We start from the raw sequence: 14,591 nt of genomic DNA, 5'->3' as shown, positions 1-14,591 counted from the left end.
AGGTGTTATGAATGATGCTTAGAAAGCTAGCTGATATATATATATATATATTACAAATTTATAGTCAATAAATATTTATCATCAGTAAAAACTGAAATTTCATCTGACTTTTACCTTTAATAAATTAAACTGGAATAAATATTTAATGGTCTTCCATGTTTTTATAATACGATTAATAGAAAGGGAAATTAAAATTACGTGTAATTATAAGGAGTATCAGTTACTTGTCCCATTTTTCAAATATTTAATCTTAGAAAAAAGACTACATTCTTAGATAAATTTTACTTTTATAATTTCTAAAAACAAATTAATCTTAAAATTATAAAAAAGCATGCATAAAAAGTTTTAGCTTATTTTTTTAAAACCAGAAAATGAAGCTTTTAATTTGTTAATTGTTGTTTCGTGTATCACTTAATAGAATTTTTTTTTCCAATCTTTTTTAAACATGATTCAAATATACAAAATAAATTATATTCATTTCTTAATAGAATTTTTTTTTCCAATTTTTTTTAAACAAGATTCAAATATACAAAATAAATTATATTCAAATGAAATCTTAAAAATAATATTAAAAAAATCTTCAAAGTAATATTTTAATTTTTATCTGTTTTAATGGTGATAATTTTCCAAATAGTTAAAAATTGTCAGCAGATGTTAAGAGTTAACTTTAAAAAAAAGTCAATTTTTTTATTCATTATTATTATTATCATACAGCAGAGTGTCTACATTTCTCTCTTAGATGGTGATACACTTTTACAAGTTTTGTAGCTTTATCTATTCCTAATCTATTTCATAGTTTACTCCACACCAAACCGAAAGTTGAAAAGTGTCTTTCGATAGAGACAGAGGATGCTGGTGCTGTGTATAAAGAAAAAAGAATTGGCAGAAATTTTGTGAAAGCTTGGAATTTTTTTCATTTTTTTTTTTTTTTTGCCATAATTTTGCACTATTTTTTGATGAAACCTGTTGAATAACGGTGTTAAGCATCATTGATTTTGTAAAGTATTCTGGATCGTAAGTTTTGAATGCCATAACACCTGGCAGAAATTCTTCATGATGCTTAGAAAGACAGTTTTCTGCTAATTGCTCTTGTTCACCATTTAAAAATTGTCTCCTTGTTTCGGAATCCAAGATGCATATGCTAATAAAAGAGGTGGCTGAACAGCCTGGTGGAATCTTTTTACAAAATGTTTATGGGATTCTAATTCATCCCACGATAGTAAGTTAATTCATATTTCAACAGCTTCTGAAATTGAAATGTTTTCTGATTGAAGCTTTTTTAAAGCTTCAGAAACAATTGATATTTGTTTTTCCAAATTGATAGTTTATTGGTAAAGCCCAACATTATTTAATATTTTTAACATATATATTCTTCATTTTGATGTTCAAGAGCCATCTCTTGATATTTATGGTAATTATTGGCATAAGTTTTTACACGGTCACAATATGAACTTTTTGTAATTGGGGCATCAAGCACTTTTTTCATTTGCCCATCCATGTGCTTGATGCACGATGTGTCCAGTGATAGTATTAGGAGAAACTTCTTTTTCAACCAAATTTCAGAAAACCAATTTGTGAAAAAACCCACCAAGTGGGTTTTTTCAAGGTGGGCCCACCCAATAAAAACCCGGGCGGGTTTTTTCAAAGTGGACCCACCTTGAAAAAACCCTGGTTTTGAATATCTACGTGCAGACATATTTTCGAAATGTGAAGAGTCTGCAAGTAGACTGCATATTCTTTATTTTTTCTTTATATATACATAACTCTCTTTGAACAGTAAACCCAATTTTTTGAGTTTATGACCACTAATGTTTAACTCTGTAGCCTTGTTATTTTGAACCCAATCGAGATGACGAGGGAACTCCTAGATCAAGTATTGAGAGAAATTTGCCTTCGAGGAGAACATTTTGATGAAACTAATCCACATCTGTGTTATATGCTGAGGACCCTGTTGCAGAATTTTCTTGAGCTATCTGCAGCAAAACTCTCTAGCATTAATATCTTTCTGCAGGATGCTTTCAATAATAACAAACATATATGTTACTAATTTAAAATTAAAAATCGCTGTGTTTACAAAAAAAAAGGAAAGAAGGTATAACTTTTAATTAAACATGTAATATTTTTTTTCTAAAATATCGGATTTACAATCTATGGAGAAATCAATAGCAATAGCTGCAAAAAAATCGATAGAATCATTATCTTAAAAAGTAAATTCTCAAATGCAAGGTTTGAATTTTCCATATTGTTTGAAATATATCGGGATATTTAAAAACTACTAAAAATCAATAACTAATGAAAATACAATAAAGAAAATTTTTGATTTGCGATACTATCGTCGTAAATTGAGCTCGCAAAAAAGTTATCTAAATGCATGATTCAAACTTTACGTGTAAATTTCTGTAGAAGACTTATCTTCTTTTTTTTTTACTTTTCAAAAGAAATATCTTCTTGCAAGAACTCTGTAATGTTCTGAGACAATGTCGCCAAGTCACTATGATTCTGCCATTGGGGCTGAGGAAAACCTCCCATGGTTAGGGGACTCCAACCCATGATCTGTCTACCACTGAGGATAATTTATGTCAGCACCGTGACTGGTGCAAGCCGGATGTGAAATTCGTATCGACCAGTCATCGCTGGAATTCTAATCCAATTCACCTTATTGGAAGGCAAACAGTCTATTCCCTGAGCCGTCGCGGCTCCTTATTCTTTGTTAAGGAAATCATTTTCGCTTGTAACGTTTTTTTAAATCTTTTATCTGAATTCATTTATGCTTGAGGTACAACTACTAATCTCTCTTTAATATGCATCAATGATTATGTAATGCTTTTTTTTTTCCTAGGCTGGTGCTTTTCAACCTTTCTTCAGGGCTCATTCCCACCATGAAACAAAAAGGCGTGAGCCTTGGTTATTTGATGATCCATACAAGAGCCTGATGCGTGATGCCATCCGCCTTCGTTACCCGTACATTCCCCTCTGGTACACGCTGTTTCATGAGAATGAGTTCACTGGGGTCCCTCCTATGAGGCCCGTCTGGATGGAATACCCAACTGAATCCATAACATTTGAAATGAACGATGAATATATGATAGGTTTGTGACGTCCATCAAATTACTTTATTATGATTTATTTGCCTAAAGTATAATGGAATCATTTGATTGGAAAAAAAATTGCAAGGCATTCAGGGTTACCACTCCACAGGGAGAACAGGGAAAAACCTGAAAAATACAGAGAATTTAAAACTCTCCTAAAATAGCGGGGATAATGTAGGGAATTTTGAGTTTTTTCTTACAGACTGGGAAAATACAGGGAATTTTATTTCTTATTTTTGTCTTTTAAAAGTGGTGACTACTCAAAGCGTAATCTATGAGATATTTGAGGATGATATTTTAGCTGTACTAAGCTATTTTATTTACTATTGCATTATATGTTTTAAGCATGTTAAGCTGTACCTTACTTTTGTTAAATTTACCAGCAATTAGCTAGACTAATATATGTCACTCAATAGTACAGTGATTGTGTGTTTCCTCTTAATATATTATGTATAATTTGTGCGGGGAAAACACAGGAATTTTTTTTCCCGATTTGAGTGGCAACCCTGACATTTTTCCCTATCACGGAGTTTTTAATCAAAATTCTCCAAGAAACAATAAATTTGGCAGTGGAGGTTCATCTCTACTATCAACATCGCTTCTTTTAGGAATTTCTAATTCAAATTTTAAATATTTATTTTCAACGTTAACAGCCTATAAAACATCTTTGATTTTTTCTGTTCTCTTCTGCTATTGTTTTTCAGAATAAAAAGCATTTTTCTTGATAGCTGTAAAAAAGTCTGGCTTCTAAAAATAGATCTCAACTCAGGGGTAAAGCTGAGTAAAATGAATTATCGAAGTGATTCGAATTAGTCGAATTAATTCACTTAGGTGATTCAAGTCATAATCACAGATTGAATCAGTTACTAGTTCGAAACAAATTTTGATTTGTGTGCTAATTCGAATCAGTAATTGATATGATAAATCTATAAAAAAAATTATTAAATATTTAAAAAAAAATTTTTTTAGCATTTTATTTGTGACATAAATGTAGAGTTAGGTACTGATCTGGTGATCCAAATCAGTTGATTTGAATCACTGTGACTAGTAATACAACTAACTTTTAATAAGTATGTAAGTAATTTAGATTTTTTATTTTGCATTTTTATTTATTTATGATGAATTGATCGGTATTTTCAGACTTTTTGTTCCCCCCTCTCTCTTTTGCCTGCTATTTTAAAAATTCTTTTTTTTACAAATTTGTATAAATTCTTATCCCGAATCGCATATATTTTTATGTATTTTGTGCTATTATTTTTATAGGTTCCTCTCTCCTTGTGAGACCTGTTTTAGAAGCTGGTGTTTCTAGTGTCAATGTTTATTTTCCTGGCCAAAATGATGTGAGAACATTTTCATTACATTTTGTATACTAAATTTTATTGTTCCTTAATCTGAATTACCATTTGTGTGTCTCTTCTATAGGTTTGGTATGACATAACAACACACCAAAAATTTGAAGGAGGAACTACTGCTACTATAGCCACCCCTCTTGAAAAGGTGACCTTCCTGTCTATTTTATACTCTTTATTCTCATCATTCTATTTAAGCAATTGTGGAAAATATTAAGTTTGCTTAGAAATACATGTGTTGTGCCACTCTTCAGTCCCGGGGACTGAAATTAGTCTTGAGAAAAATCAGTGGATTAAATTCCATCAATATCGCTTTCCCATTTGTTGACTTAAATTAAAATTAAATTCCTTTTCTTTCCTTAAAAATTTAATATATTTTCTGGTAAAAATAAAAAAGTTACCTTTTACTTAAAGCATTGTTATTTTTCACAATTATTGCAAAATGATCAAGTAATGATGTCACACTGCAGTGAAAGATTAGGGTTAGTACTATTGCTGAATCTAAATCTGCTTAAGTTAGCATTCCCTCACCCAAGGTATTAGCATGCTAGCTGAAGATAAATCATGATTATTTTTTTTAAAATTGTAGTGCTAGGATGAAATGAATAATGAAGTGAAAAATAAGTAGAGATATGAATGATTTCATGACAAGTTTAGTAACTTTATTATTCCGATATACAAGATTAGCTGCTATTTTGTTTTATTTACCAAAAATTTATTAAAGAAAAATTTTTTAATTAAGCCAAATGATTGATTTAGTACATAGGCCATTATCCACTGAGAAGTAAATTCTGGTGTTTGTGAGTTATTTCTGAAAATTCCTGTGAACAATGCTGTACCTACCTTATTAATTTGTCAAAAAATAAATTCAGTCTTGAAATATTTTTAGAATGGCACCTATGGAAATACGTAGCTTAGAAGAAAATAAACTCATAAATACAAATTTTTTTTTTATTAAACTAGTTTTTAAGCATTGCATTAAAAAAAATTATAAGTTTTAATTTCTTACATTTTGCAATATGATAATTTTTTAGTGCATTTCTTGACATTTTGATCATGAAACAAATTTCACTAGTCTAAATATCAGCTATTAAAAATATCCAAAATGTCACTTGTATGAATTTTCTTTCCTTTTTTTTTGAATGATTTTTAATTGTAATTAAAAACTCCAACCAACGATGGCAAGTCTAATTATATTTTTACATTGTTCACGGTTGCCGCAGGCGACTAAAATGCAACATTGCTACTTTTTTTTGCCTAAAAAGGTTTTTTTTTTTAAAAAAAAAGCAATTAATTTCAGGAAAAGGAGACTATTGGGAAACTTTTCTGTACTCCTAGCGATGTTTTTTTTTTTGCATAAATTGGGTTAGTAGCAATTTTCAAGAGAAGGAGACTATTGGGAGACATTTCTGTACTCCTAGCAATGATTTTTTAACATAAATTGGGTTGAAAACCTGCGGCCTGCAAGAGCTTATAAACACACTGAATTTTTTTTCCTTAAAAATAAAAACTTTTGAAAATTTTGAATGGCAAATTTGAGTTATCACTTTTTAATCTATTCAATTATCACAGATTCCATTGTAAGTCTATTTCGTTTTTCGATCCCCTTTTCAACGGTTATTGCTACGAAATTCCACATGATTTGAAAAAAAAACTAATTTATAATACGCTCTTACAATGCGTGAATTTTAAAAGGGGAAATTTTTTAGAAAAAGTATATATTTTTTTAATGAAAAAGTATTTTTGCAATGAAATGTAAGTATTTTTTTGAATAAGTTCTAGTAAATAAAAGTATTTGCAAATATACTAATTGTTTGATATAAAAACTTGTCAATTGAACAATTAAGTCATTTAATAAAATTTTAGTCATATTTTTGATGAATTTTTGTTCTTATGTAGGCAACTATTTTCATGCTTTAGGCTACTAAAAGCAACTATTTTGTTTATTTTTTCTATGGCAACCCTGCATTGTTAAAATTGTACCAAATGTTGTTTAATATATTGGACACCTGATACATTGGAATCTTAGAAGAATAGGTCCTTAAACTACTATGTCTGTGCATGACTGGAATACTCAGTATCTGTACCATCACAGAGTGTTTTGATTATATAAATGATATATTATATATATAGTATTATGATTTATTATAATACAGTGAACTCTCGCTACTACGATATCTGATACAATAATAACTCTCTCTATTATGATAATGTTTCATGATCCTGACAAATTTTCATATGAATTAATATTATTCTCCTCTCAATATTACGATATCCTCTGAAGCAATAAACCTCTGTAAAACGATTTTTCTCTCTCCAATGATGTATTATGATTTATTGTAATGCAGTGAACTCTCGCTACTACGATATCTGATACAATAATAACTCTCTCTATTAAGATAATGTTTCATGATCCTGACAAATTTTCATATGAATTAATATTATTCTCCTTTCAATATTACGATATCCTCTGAAGCAATTAACCTCTGTAAAACGATTTTTTTTTCTCCAATGATATATTATGATTTATTGTAATGCAGTGAACTCTCGCTACTACGATATCTGATACAATAATAACTCTCTCTATTATGATAATGTTTCATGATCCTGACAAATTTTCATATGAATTAATATTATTCTCCTCTCAATATTACGATATCCTCTGAAGCAATAAACCCCTGTAAAACGATTTTTTCCTCCAAATTTCAACCTTATTTTCTCCATTTATAATTGATTTTCAAATGTAAAAAATCTTATTTTATCATCTTTCGGCATTTTTTCTGACTGGAAAAGACCCACTGCTGACCACCCCAAAAGTTTCCTTTTCTTAGAATTGCCTCCCTTATCTCTTAAGAAGTCACAGATGTAACATTCCTATATAATTTTATTTCCTCGTGTTAAAAGCTGATTATGAGTCACAAAAGACCACACGCATCACATTAACATCTGATAACATAACTTCAAATGGATTTTTTATGTAATACAGTACAGAACCCGTTATCCGGAAAACCAAAAAACCGGAACGAAATTCGATAAATTTTCCCGCCATTTTTTTAAAAAAAATGTTTTTTTCCTCATAGGATTTTAGGATTTTTCTTTCTTTTTTAAAAGATGTTTATCTTACCATCATTTTGGAAATAATCATTAGTGTATTACTTCATCGTTTTTTCTTCTTTTTAAGATTATTTCCAAATATTTGTTTTTTAGTTGGGTTAAACAATTAAAAAAAAACGGGTTTTTGTAGCGATTCAGAAAACCAGAAAAATCAGTTATCCGGAATAGCGATGGTCCCGATCGTTCCGTACAATCGTTTCCCTACTGCATATATATATTTATAGTTAGTACATATATAACATTAAAATTAAAAAAAATCTTATTGTGTCCCCAAAACATTGTTGTACCAATGTTTTACTGTATATATATAATATATTATATGTTAATCTTACAAAATTAAAGTCAGAAGAAACATAACTGAAATGGAGTATTTTTATTGCATTAATGATAGGAAATTTGTTCTAAAAATTTACAGTGACTTCTGCTTGCAACGTAAAGAAATATTCATGTATATTCTGTTATAGATCGATTATTTTCCTTAAATATTTCTAAGATTCAATTACTGTAATTTTAAGAAGTGCTCTCTAATTTTTATGCGTAATAATTTTATTATAATTTTTAAAGAAGCACACTGATTTCGTGCACTGTATAAAAACCATCTCTCTCTCTCTCTCTTAAAAAATCATTATTTTACTAGTTCCTTCTCAATTTATTACAGTTATTGCACTAACTGTGAAATTGCGAATTTTTGTGTTATAAAAATATATATATTTTTTTTTTGTATTTGAAAAGTAAAAATATTTTAAATAGTTAAAATGTATTTTACAATGGTTGTAAAATAAGAGCAATAGAAATAGCATTGCATTTTCTGTTACTCTTTATAAACTGAACTAGGCTTTTTATGTCATTTTTAGACAATATTTTAGGATTTTGATTCTCTGAAATACTGATATTCATTGATAATCTCATATTTATTTTGAAAATTTGCTTTACTTTATGCTAAGGAAAATATATGAAACCAAATGATATAAAATATATGGAAGGGAATGGTTTTTCTTTGACTGTATTAAAATATTGTGCCTAAATTAGCGACTTATTTTAGACTTCTGAATGTGGACTATCTAAAAGGAGTTTGAGATACATTTTTAAAACTTTTCTCAAAAAATATGTATTATCTTGCAATTTTTTGCGCATTTAATAAGTGCATAAAAAATGCTCACAAATATTTTGTGTAATAGTTTTAAGAAATAAACAAAGCATAGATTTGTACTAAAAAGAATATTATACTTTAATTTATCTGTAGCATTATTTTGCTATTAGTATTTTAAAAACTTCTATTGTTAAAATTGCATATTTTGCTTTTTTATATTTTTAGAACTTCTTCTGACAGCAAGTATTACGATTAATATGCAGGCATTAGAAAATTCATACAGTTGTCTTTTGTTTGAGATAAAGCATTCTAAAATTGGAAAGAAAATTTAAAAGGCTCCTTACCATTTCGAATTGAGTACTTGTGTGTTAATTAAGATAGAATTATCAGGGGTCTATCTAAGGCAAATTTACTACCGTTTAGGGGTATCTTCACAAATTCACCTTTAGGAAAAGCTGTTTTTTTCACAAAATAATATTAAAAAAGCAAGTTCTGAGATTCTCCTTTCCGCTTCTTAAATTTTTGTTTTTATGTCTCCTTAAAAAAACAATAAATCACAGGTTAATTGCGCATTTTGACTTGCAATTATTTCGACTATATAAAGAAAAAGATATAGAAATTTACCAGTCATAAATGATTATATTTGTAGTGACAATTTTTAAAAATATTTTCTTTCTTAACCATATTTTTGTGTTAATTTTTAATTTTCACAAAATAGGTACCTTTTAAAAAGCCTAGACAAACCCCTAACTATATTTTTTCCTATTTGTAAAAGATTCTCTCTCTCTCTCTTTTTTTTTTTTTTTACAAATTCAAATTTATCCGGTCACTCTTAAATCAAACTTGTATAACACCCATTTTAATATATTTTATGTTTGATATATCTCATCATTTCTGTGTTTTTCAGATTCCTGTATTTCAAAGAGGTGGAAGTATTATACCAAAAAAGAACAGAATAAGGCGTAGTGCATCACTAACCTACAATGATCCTTATACTTTAGATATTGCTTTAGATAAAGCTGTAGGATTTGTGTTTTTCTTTTTTTTTCACTATTATTTATTTATAATGACATGAATTTAATATGTTCTTAAATTTATACTATGGTTTTTTAGGGTAGCTTTGCCAATGGTACCTTATACATGGACGACTTTGACTCCTTCAGATATCGACAAGGAAGTTATTTGCTACTTAAATTTACTTATGATAAAAATTATATTAATTCAAAGTGAGTCTGAGTTTGCTTCTGAATTCAGTTTTTTCTAGTAAACGTTTATTTTTCACTAACTTAAATTTAGCTTTTGATAATGCATGGATCATAAACCTTAAGGAAAGCCAGAAAACCAAAAATTGGAAATTTCTGATAATAAGCTTAAAAAAAATCTGAGAAAATGAAAATCTTTGCTAATAACCTAAAAAAGAAGTTAACCAGAAAAAAAAGAAGTTAGAAAAGACTCATTAAAAAGTTTTTACTCAAATCTGTCCTACAAAATTATTAATTTTCATTTACTATATTGTTATTTGCTATATTGAAATTTATTGACAATTGAAATATCTATAATGTTAAATTTAATTTTTCTGAAACGAGATTCTTAATTGAATGGAAATTTTTTAATTAGCGTAATTTTTTTTCACAGTTTAAAGGTTATTGATGACAGTCTTTTGTTAACAATTCTTAAATATGTAAATATTATTGTTATATTTTGAACCCATAAAGAACCTGGAAACGTCAGTTAATTCTCCTGGGTAAAAGAGGGTTAAAATTAAATTTTTAAACCTTTTTGAAATATATAAGTTTGTTAATCTTCCTATGCAAATACACTGGTTATCATAAATTAAGGAAAAATCACAAAAATAGCGATAACTCTTTCAAAAGTAAGCCAAACCGTNAGTTATTTTCACTATAGCAATTAAGCTAACAATTTTATGTTAGCTTAATTGCTTTTAGTGAAATTAGGTAGAAATTTTACAATATTGAAATTTTACAAAAAAAGTGAGGGTGAAAAATAAAATATTTTGGTGGGCAAATTATTGTACATAAAAAAAAAGTGCTTATTTTTAATACTTGATTTGCAGAGGTCTTAATACTGTAATTTTAATGATAATAAATGTGGGTAAAAACTTTTGTTTGTAGAATTGTAATTAGCTTTAATTTCCATTCCTGAAACACGAATTAATTCTTATATTGCACTTGTTTGTTACATTTTAAAATTAATGGATTCCAATTTTCCTTCATTAAACAGATTGAAAATGTGCAAAATATAAAACTTGTAATTACTAATACTAGTTTAGAGATTGCAAAAAAAAAAAACACTTTTATTGAAAATTTTTAATATAATTTCAATATCTCTATCTTGAATATAATATTCTGATGCATTTATGAGCATTATCTTTAGTTTTAGCACTGTGCAACCAAACTCTCTTTATTGTCTTATTGCAACAATAAAACAAATGTTATAAGAGGAATTAATCTTTCTTTGACTTCTTAAGACTTCTTCTTTGACATTCTGTCAATTACGTATTTTCATATTTATGTAATAATTTTTTTAAATGTGTTTTTAGAATCATTGGAGGTCCAGGTGAATTTAGAACAAATTCCTGGCTGGAGAAAATTATTGTTGTAGGTTTAGATAAAGCTCCAAAATCTTTAAAACTTTCAAGCAAAAGTAAGTTATTTTGTAATATAAAATACTCTTTTTTACTATAAAAAATAACTTTTAGTCAGTTATCTTGAGTTTTTAAATTGTGACACCTGTGTTATCCAGAAAAAAAAATGTTCAAGAGTAAGTTAGAGAGAGTTTCCAATTATTAGTTTTCAGAAGTGGAACTTAAAATGCGAAATGAACTTCAAAACAGAGAAATCTGCAATTATTTTATCATTAACATATTTATGCTATACATATATATATTATTATATTTATAAGCCTTCAAAAATTATTGATTGAGTATTTAACCTTAAACATTCTCCACATAATTTTTAATTTTTTTTATACTACATATGGGTAAATTTGACTCAGGTTTTTAAAAAAACTTACTAATAAAATTTTAATATATTACAATGAATTTCTTTATGATTTTTTCCCATTTATTTCCACGAATTTAAAGTTTGCTCAAACTTTTTGCCATCTTCATTGTTACATTTAATTATATTGTAACATCTATATTGTTTCAAGAAAAAAACGGCAATCGGGGAAAGATCTTCCAAATTCTTATCCCCTTGCAAATTTTACGTTATTATTATTAGTTTAGCTTGAAAAATCTTTTTGTCTAACCAGCAGTTTCAGTTATTGGCAGTGTTGCAAAATAATCAATTTTCTGAATTCAGGATACATGAAAGAGTTGTCATGTCACATTCTCTCCATTTTTACCTGATATATTTGTACAAGCATATATCATTTTCATGCATGATAAATACTGCAATTAACAAAACGTCTACAATAGTTTAGATAGTTTTCACAAAACATTTGCAAGGAGTACTTTCGCTCCTGGTAAACTTTTTGACAAGTGAAATTCAAATCCAATGTAAAAAATATGCATGTAGATATGTGTATTGGAATGATATTGCATAGCTGCTGGCACTCTTTATTTTTAAAGTGGGTTTTCAAATTTTTTACCATTTAGTCTACTTCCATCCTCTCTCTTTCTCTCACTTTTTCCTTTCTTTATAATTGCATAAATATGAAAGTTTTTCCCGAAAAACTAGACTATTGCAATCACATATATATTTTTGTTTTAGATACTGACATCAAAAAAATTGCTATATATTTCATTAGATTTTAAAGTTACAGTTTGAGGCTTAAACATATTTTATAACTTTTGTTGAGTATTTAAGTAATATTTGGGTGCTTTAGTGGATATTTACTTATATCAATTATTAAATGTACAGTTTTGGCCTCTGAGTCATTTTATTTTTTTACCTTTCTCAATAATTTTACATTTCTCAAATGGTTAATTTCTAATAAATGTATATTATTTTGAGTAAAAATGCTTCCTTATAGTGCGCTAATAAATTAGCTCAAATATTATACGGTCGAACCTGTTTATCTTGAATCTCGCGGGAAAGGCAAAAAATTTGGGATAAAGAGGTTTCGAGTTATACATGTACTTTAAAAATTTAAATTTAATTAAGAAATTCTATTAAAAGTGTTTTAATTATTTTAAAAGAAAAATATCCGCATTTCTGTAAATTAATTATACCACATACATTTATTTACATAATTAAGTAATCTATTATTACATCTATTAACATAATTAAGTAATTACATATTAAAGTAATCTTTCTAAGATTTTTGATGTCTTACCTTCTTTGCTTCAATAATTCTTTTAAGGTTAGAAAGAGTAGCAAATTCCTCGTAGCCAACATTTTCCTGGGATTCAAGAAAAGTGTGTCAGAGTTTTACAGCTTTTTCTGCCTCTTTTACACTCACTTTTGGTTCATAAATAGAGTCTTCAGCTTCTTCATCGGATATTCCTTTGACATTATCTATTATTTCCGCATCTGTCAATGTTTCACACGTTGCCAGGCAGTTGTCCACTTGGAGAAAAATCTTCAGAATTAATTTCGACATTATATCCTGATTTTATTGCATTCCATTCTTAAAAATCAGGCATTGCTTTTCCAGTGTCAATAGTTTATTCTTCTTTACTGGTGCCTTCCACCTCTTGTTCATCATCTTCACAGCTATTCTTAAAACCAGCCTTTTTAAAACCATTTTGGATAGTTTTCAGAGACACATTCCTCCTGGCATAATCAGTCAATTTGATAGAACACATTTATCTTTGGAAGAGAACTTTTTTCATCAATGGCTGCTACAAGGTTCCATAACAGCTGTTTTCTATTGTTCTTTTTGAAACTCCTAATTATCCCTTGATCCATTAGTTTTGAGGTGGTAAAATATTTTACATTGACGTTTTTCAAGTTTGGAAGATTGTTATGTGCATTACAGTTGTTTATGAAAAGAATAATTTTCCTCGAATTCCAGAACTCCAATGATTATTTTTTCTTATTAAGCTTGATATTCTGTGGTTCTGATTTACTGAGAAAAAGAGATATTTTCTAGATCATGGTCTTCATTGAGCATTTTCTTTTCATAAAAAAAAAATTAAAGCTTTTATCTTTCCAGTCATTTTCATCAATTTTCAAACATACCCTCGCTTAACAAAATTTCAAGTTAACTCTCTTATCTGGATAGAATTCTTCACTTAAATCAAATTTTTTTAAATGAAATATATTTTTGTACTAAAATTGTAATTTGTATAGAATAATTATATTCAGTTCACTTAAAGCATCTTTTATATTAAAAATAAAATGACAAAAATCACCAAAAATGCAAAAAAGAAAAAAGAAATTTCCCTTGTACTGTATATTTAATATAAATAAGCATAATAGTTAAAGGCATTAAGTATTTCAGTTGTTGTATTGTTATTAAATAATATTAAGTGATTTTATAGAATGATTATCATTTTTTCTGATATTAAATTGGTATGTGTAAAAAAATACCCAATTTAGTTTTTAATTTATTATCTTAAAAATAAATATTACTCATATATTTCTTTATTTATTTTGCAGGTGTTAAATCTAGTGACCTTATTTTTACATTTGATGAAGCTAAACATAAATTAGTTATAAGAAAACCTGGCATTAGTATGGCTGAAGAATGGAGAATAGACTTCTAGATTAATTTTTTAACTTCAAATATTGATTGTACGTCATCTATCTTTTTGTTAACAAAAAAAGAAATGATCTAAACAGTTTTTCATAAATGATAGAAGAAAAAGAAGTTGAGCTAAAGTTATAAACCCCATTTTCTCTTAGTTCATTTTTATATATTATAAAAAAAAAATTTTTTTTCCTTGCCGACTTGCATCTCAAGCAAATAATACTGTGCAAATTGACATATAATACTGTGCAAACTGACATTTTAATTATAATTTATTTATTTCAGTTATTT

The 14,591-nt window shown here is 27.7% G+C and overlaps 1 protein-coding gene across 4 annotated transcripts in view; it reads left to right on the top strand.

The window, feature by feature from the left end:
• Positions 1-14,380, top strand: part of LOC107445324 (glucosidase 2 subunit alpha) — a 50,769-nt gene extending 36,389 nt beyond the window's left edge. For all 4 annotated transcript variants that reach the window (XM_071184708.1, XM_043053545.2, XM_043053544.2 and 1 more), the window contains exons 15-21: positions 2,840-3,089; positions 4,353-4,429; positions 4,512-4,586; positions 9,550-9,663; positions 9,756-9,868; positions 11,203-11,306; positions 14,210-14,380. In XM_071184708.1, the coding sequence (XP_071040809.1) occupies positions 2,840-3,089; positions 4,353-4,429; positions 4,512-4,586; positions 9,550-9,663; positions 9,756-9,868; positions 11,203-11,306; positions 14,210-14,316 (840 nt within the window). In that variant the 3' untranslated portion in view covers positions 14,317-14,380. The remainder of the gene's footprint in view (positions 1-2,839; positions 3,090-4,352; positions 4,430-4,511; positions 4,587-9,549; positions 9,664-9,755; positions 9,869-11,202; positions 11,307-14,209) is intronic.
• The last annotated feature ends 211 nt before the right edge of the window (positions 14,381-14,591 follow it).

This window comes from Parasteatoda tepidariorum, chromosome 8, assembly GCF_043381705.1.
Source record: "Parasteatoda tepidariorum isolate YZ-2023 chromosome 8, CAS_Ptep_4.0, whole genome shotgun sequence".
NCBI lineage: Eukaryota > Metazoa > Arthropoda > Arachnida > Araneae > Theridiidae > Parasteatoda > Parasteatoda tepidariorum.
This window is presented reverse-complemented; position numbering and strand designations above follow the sequence as displayed.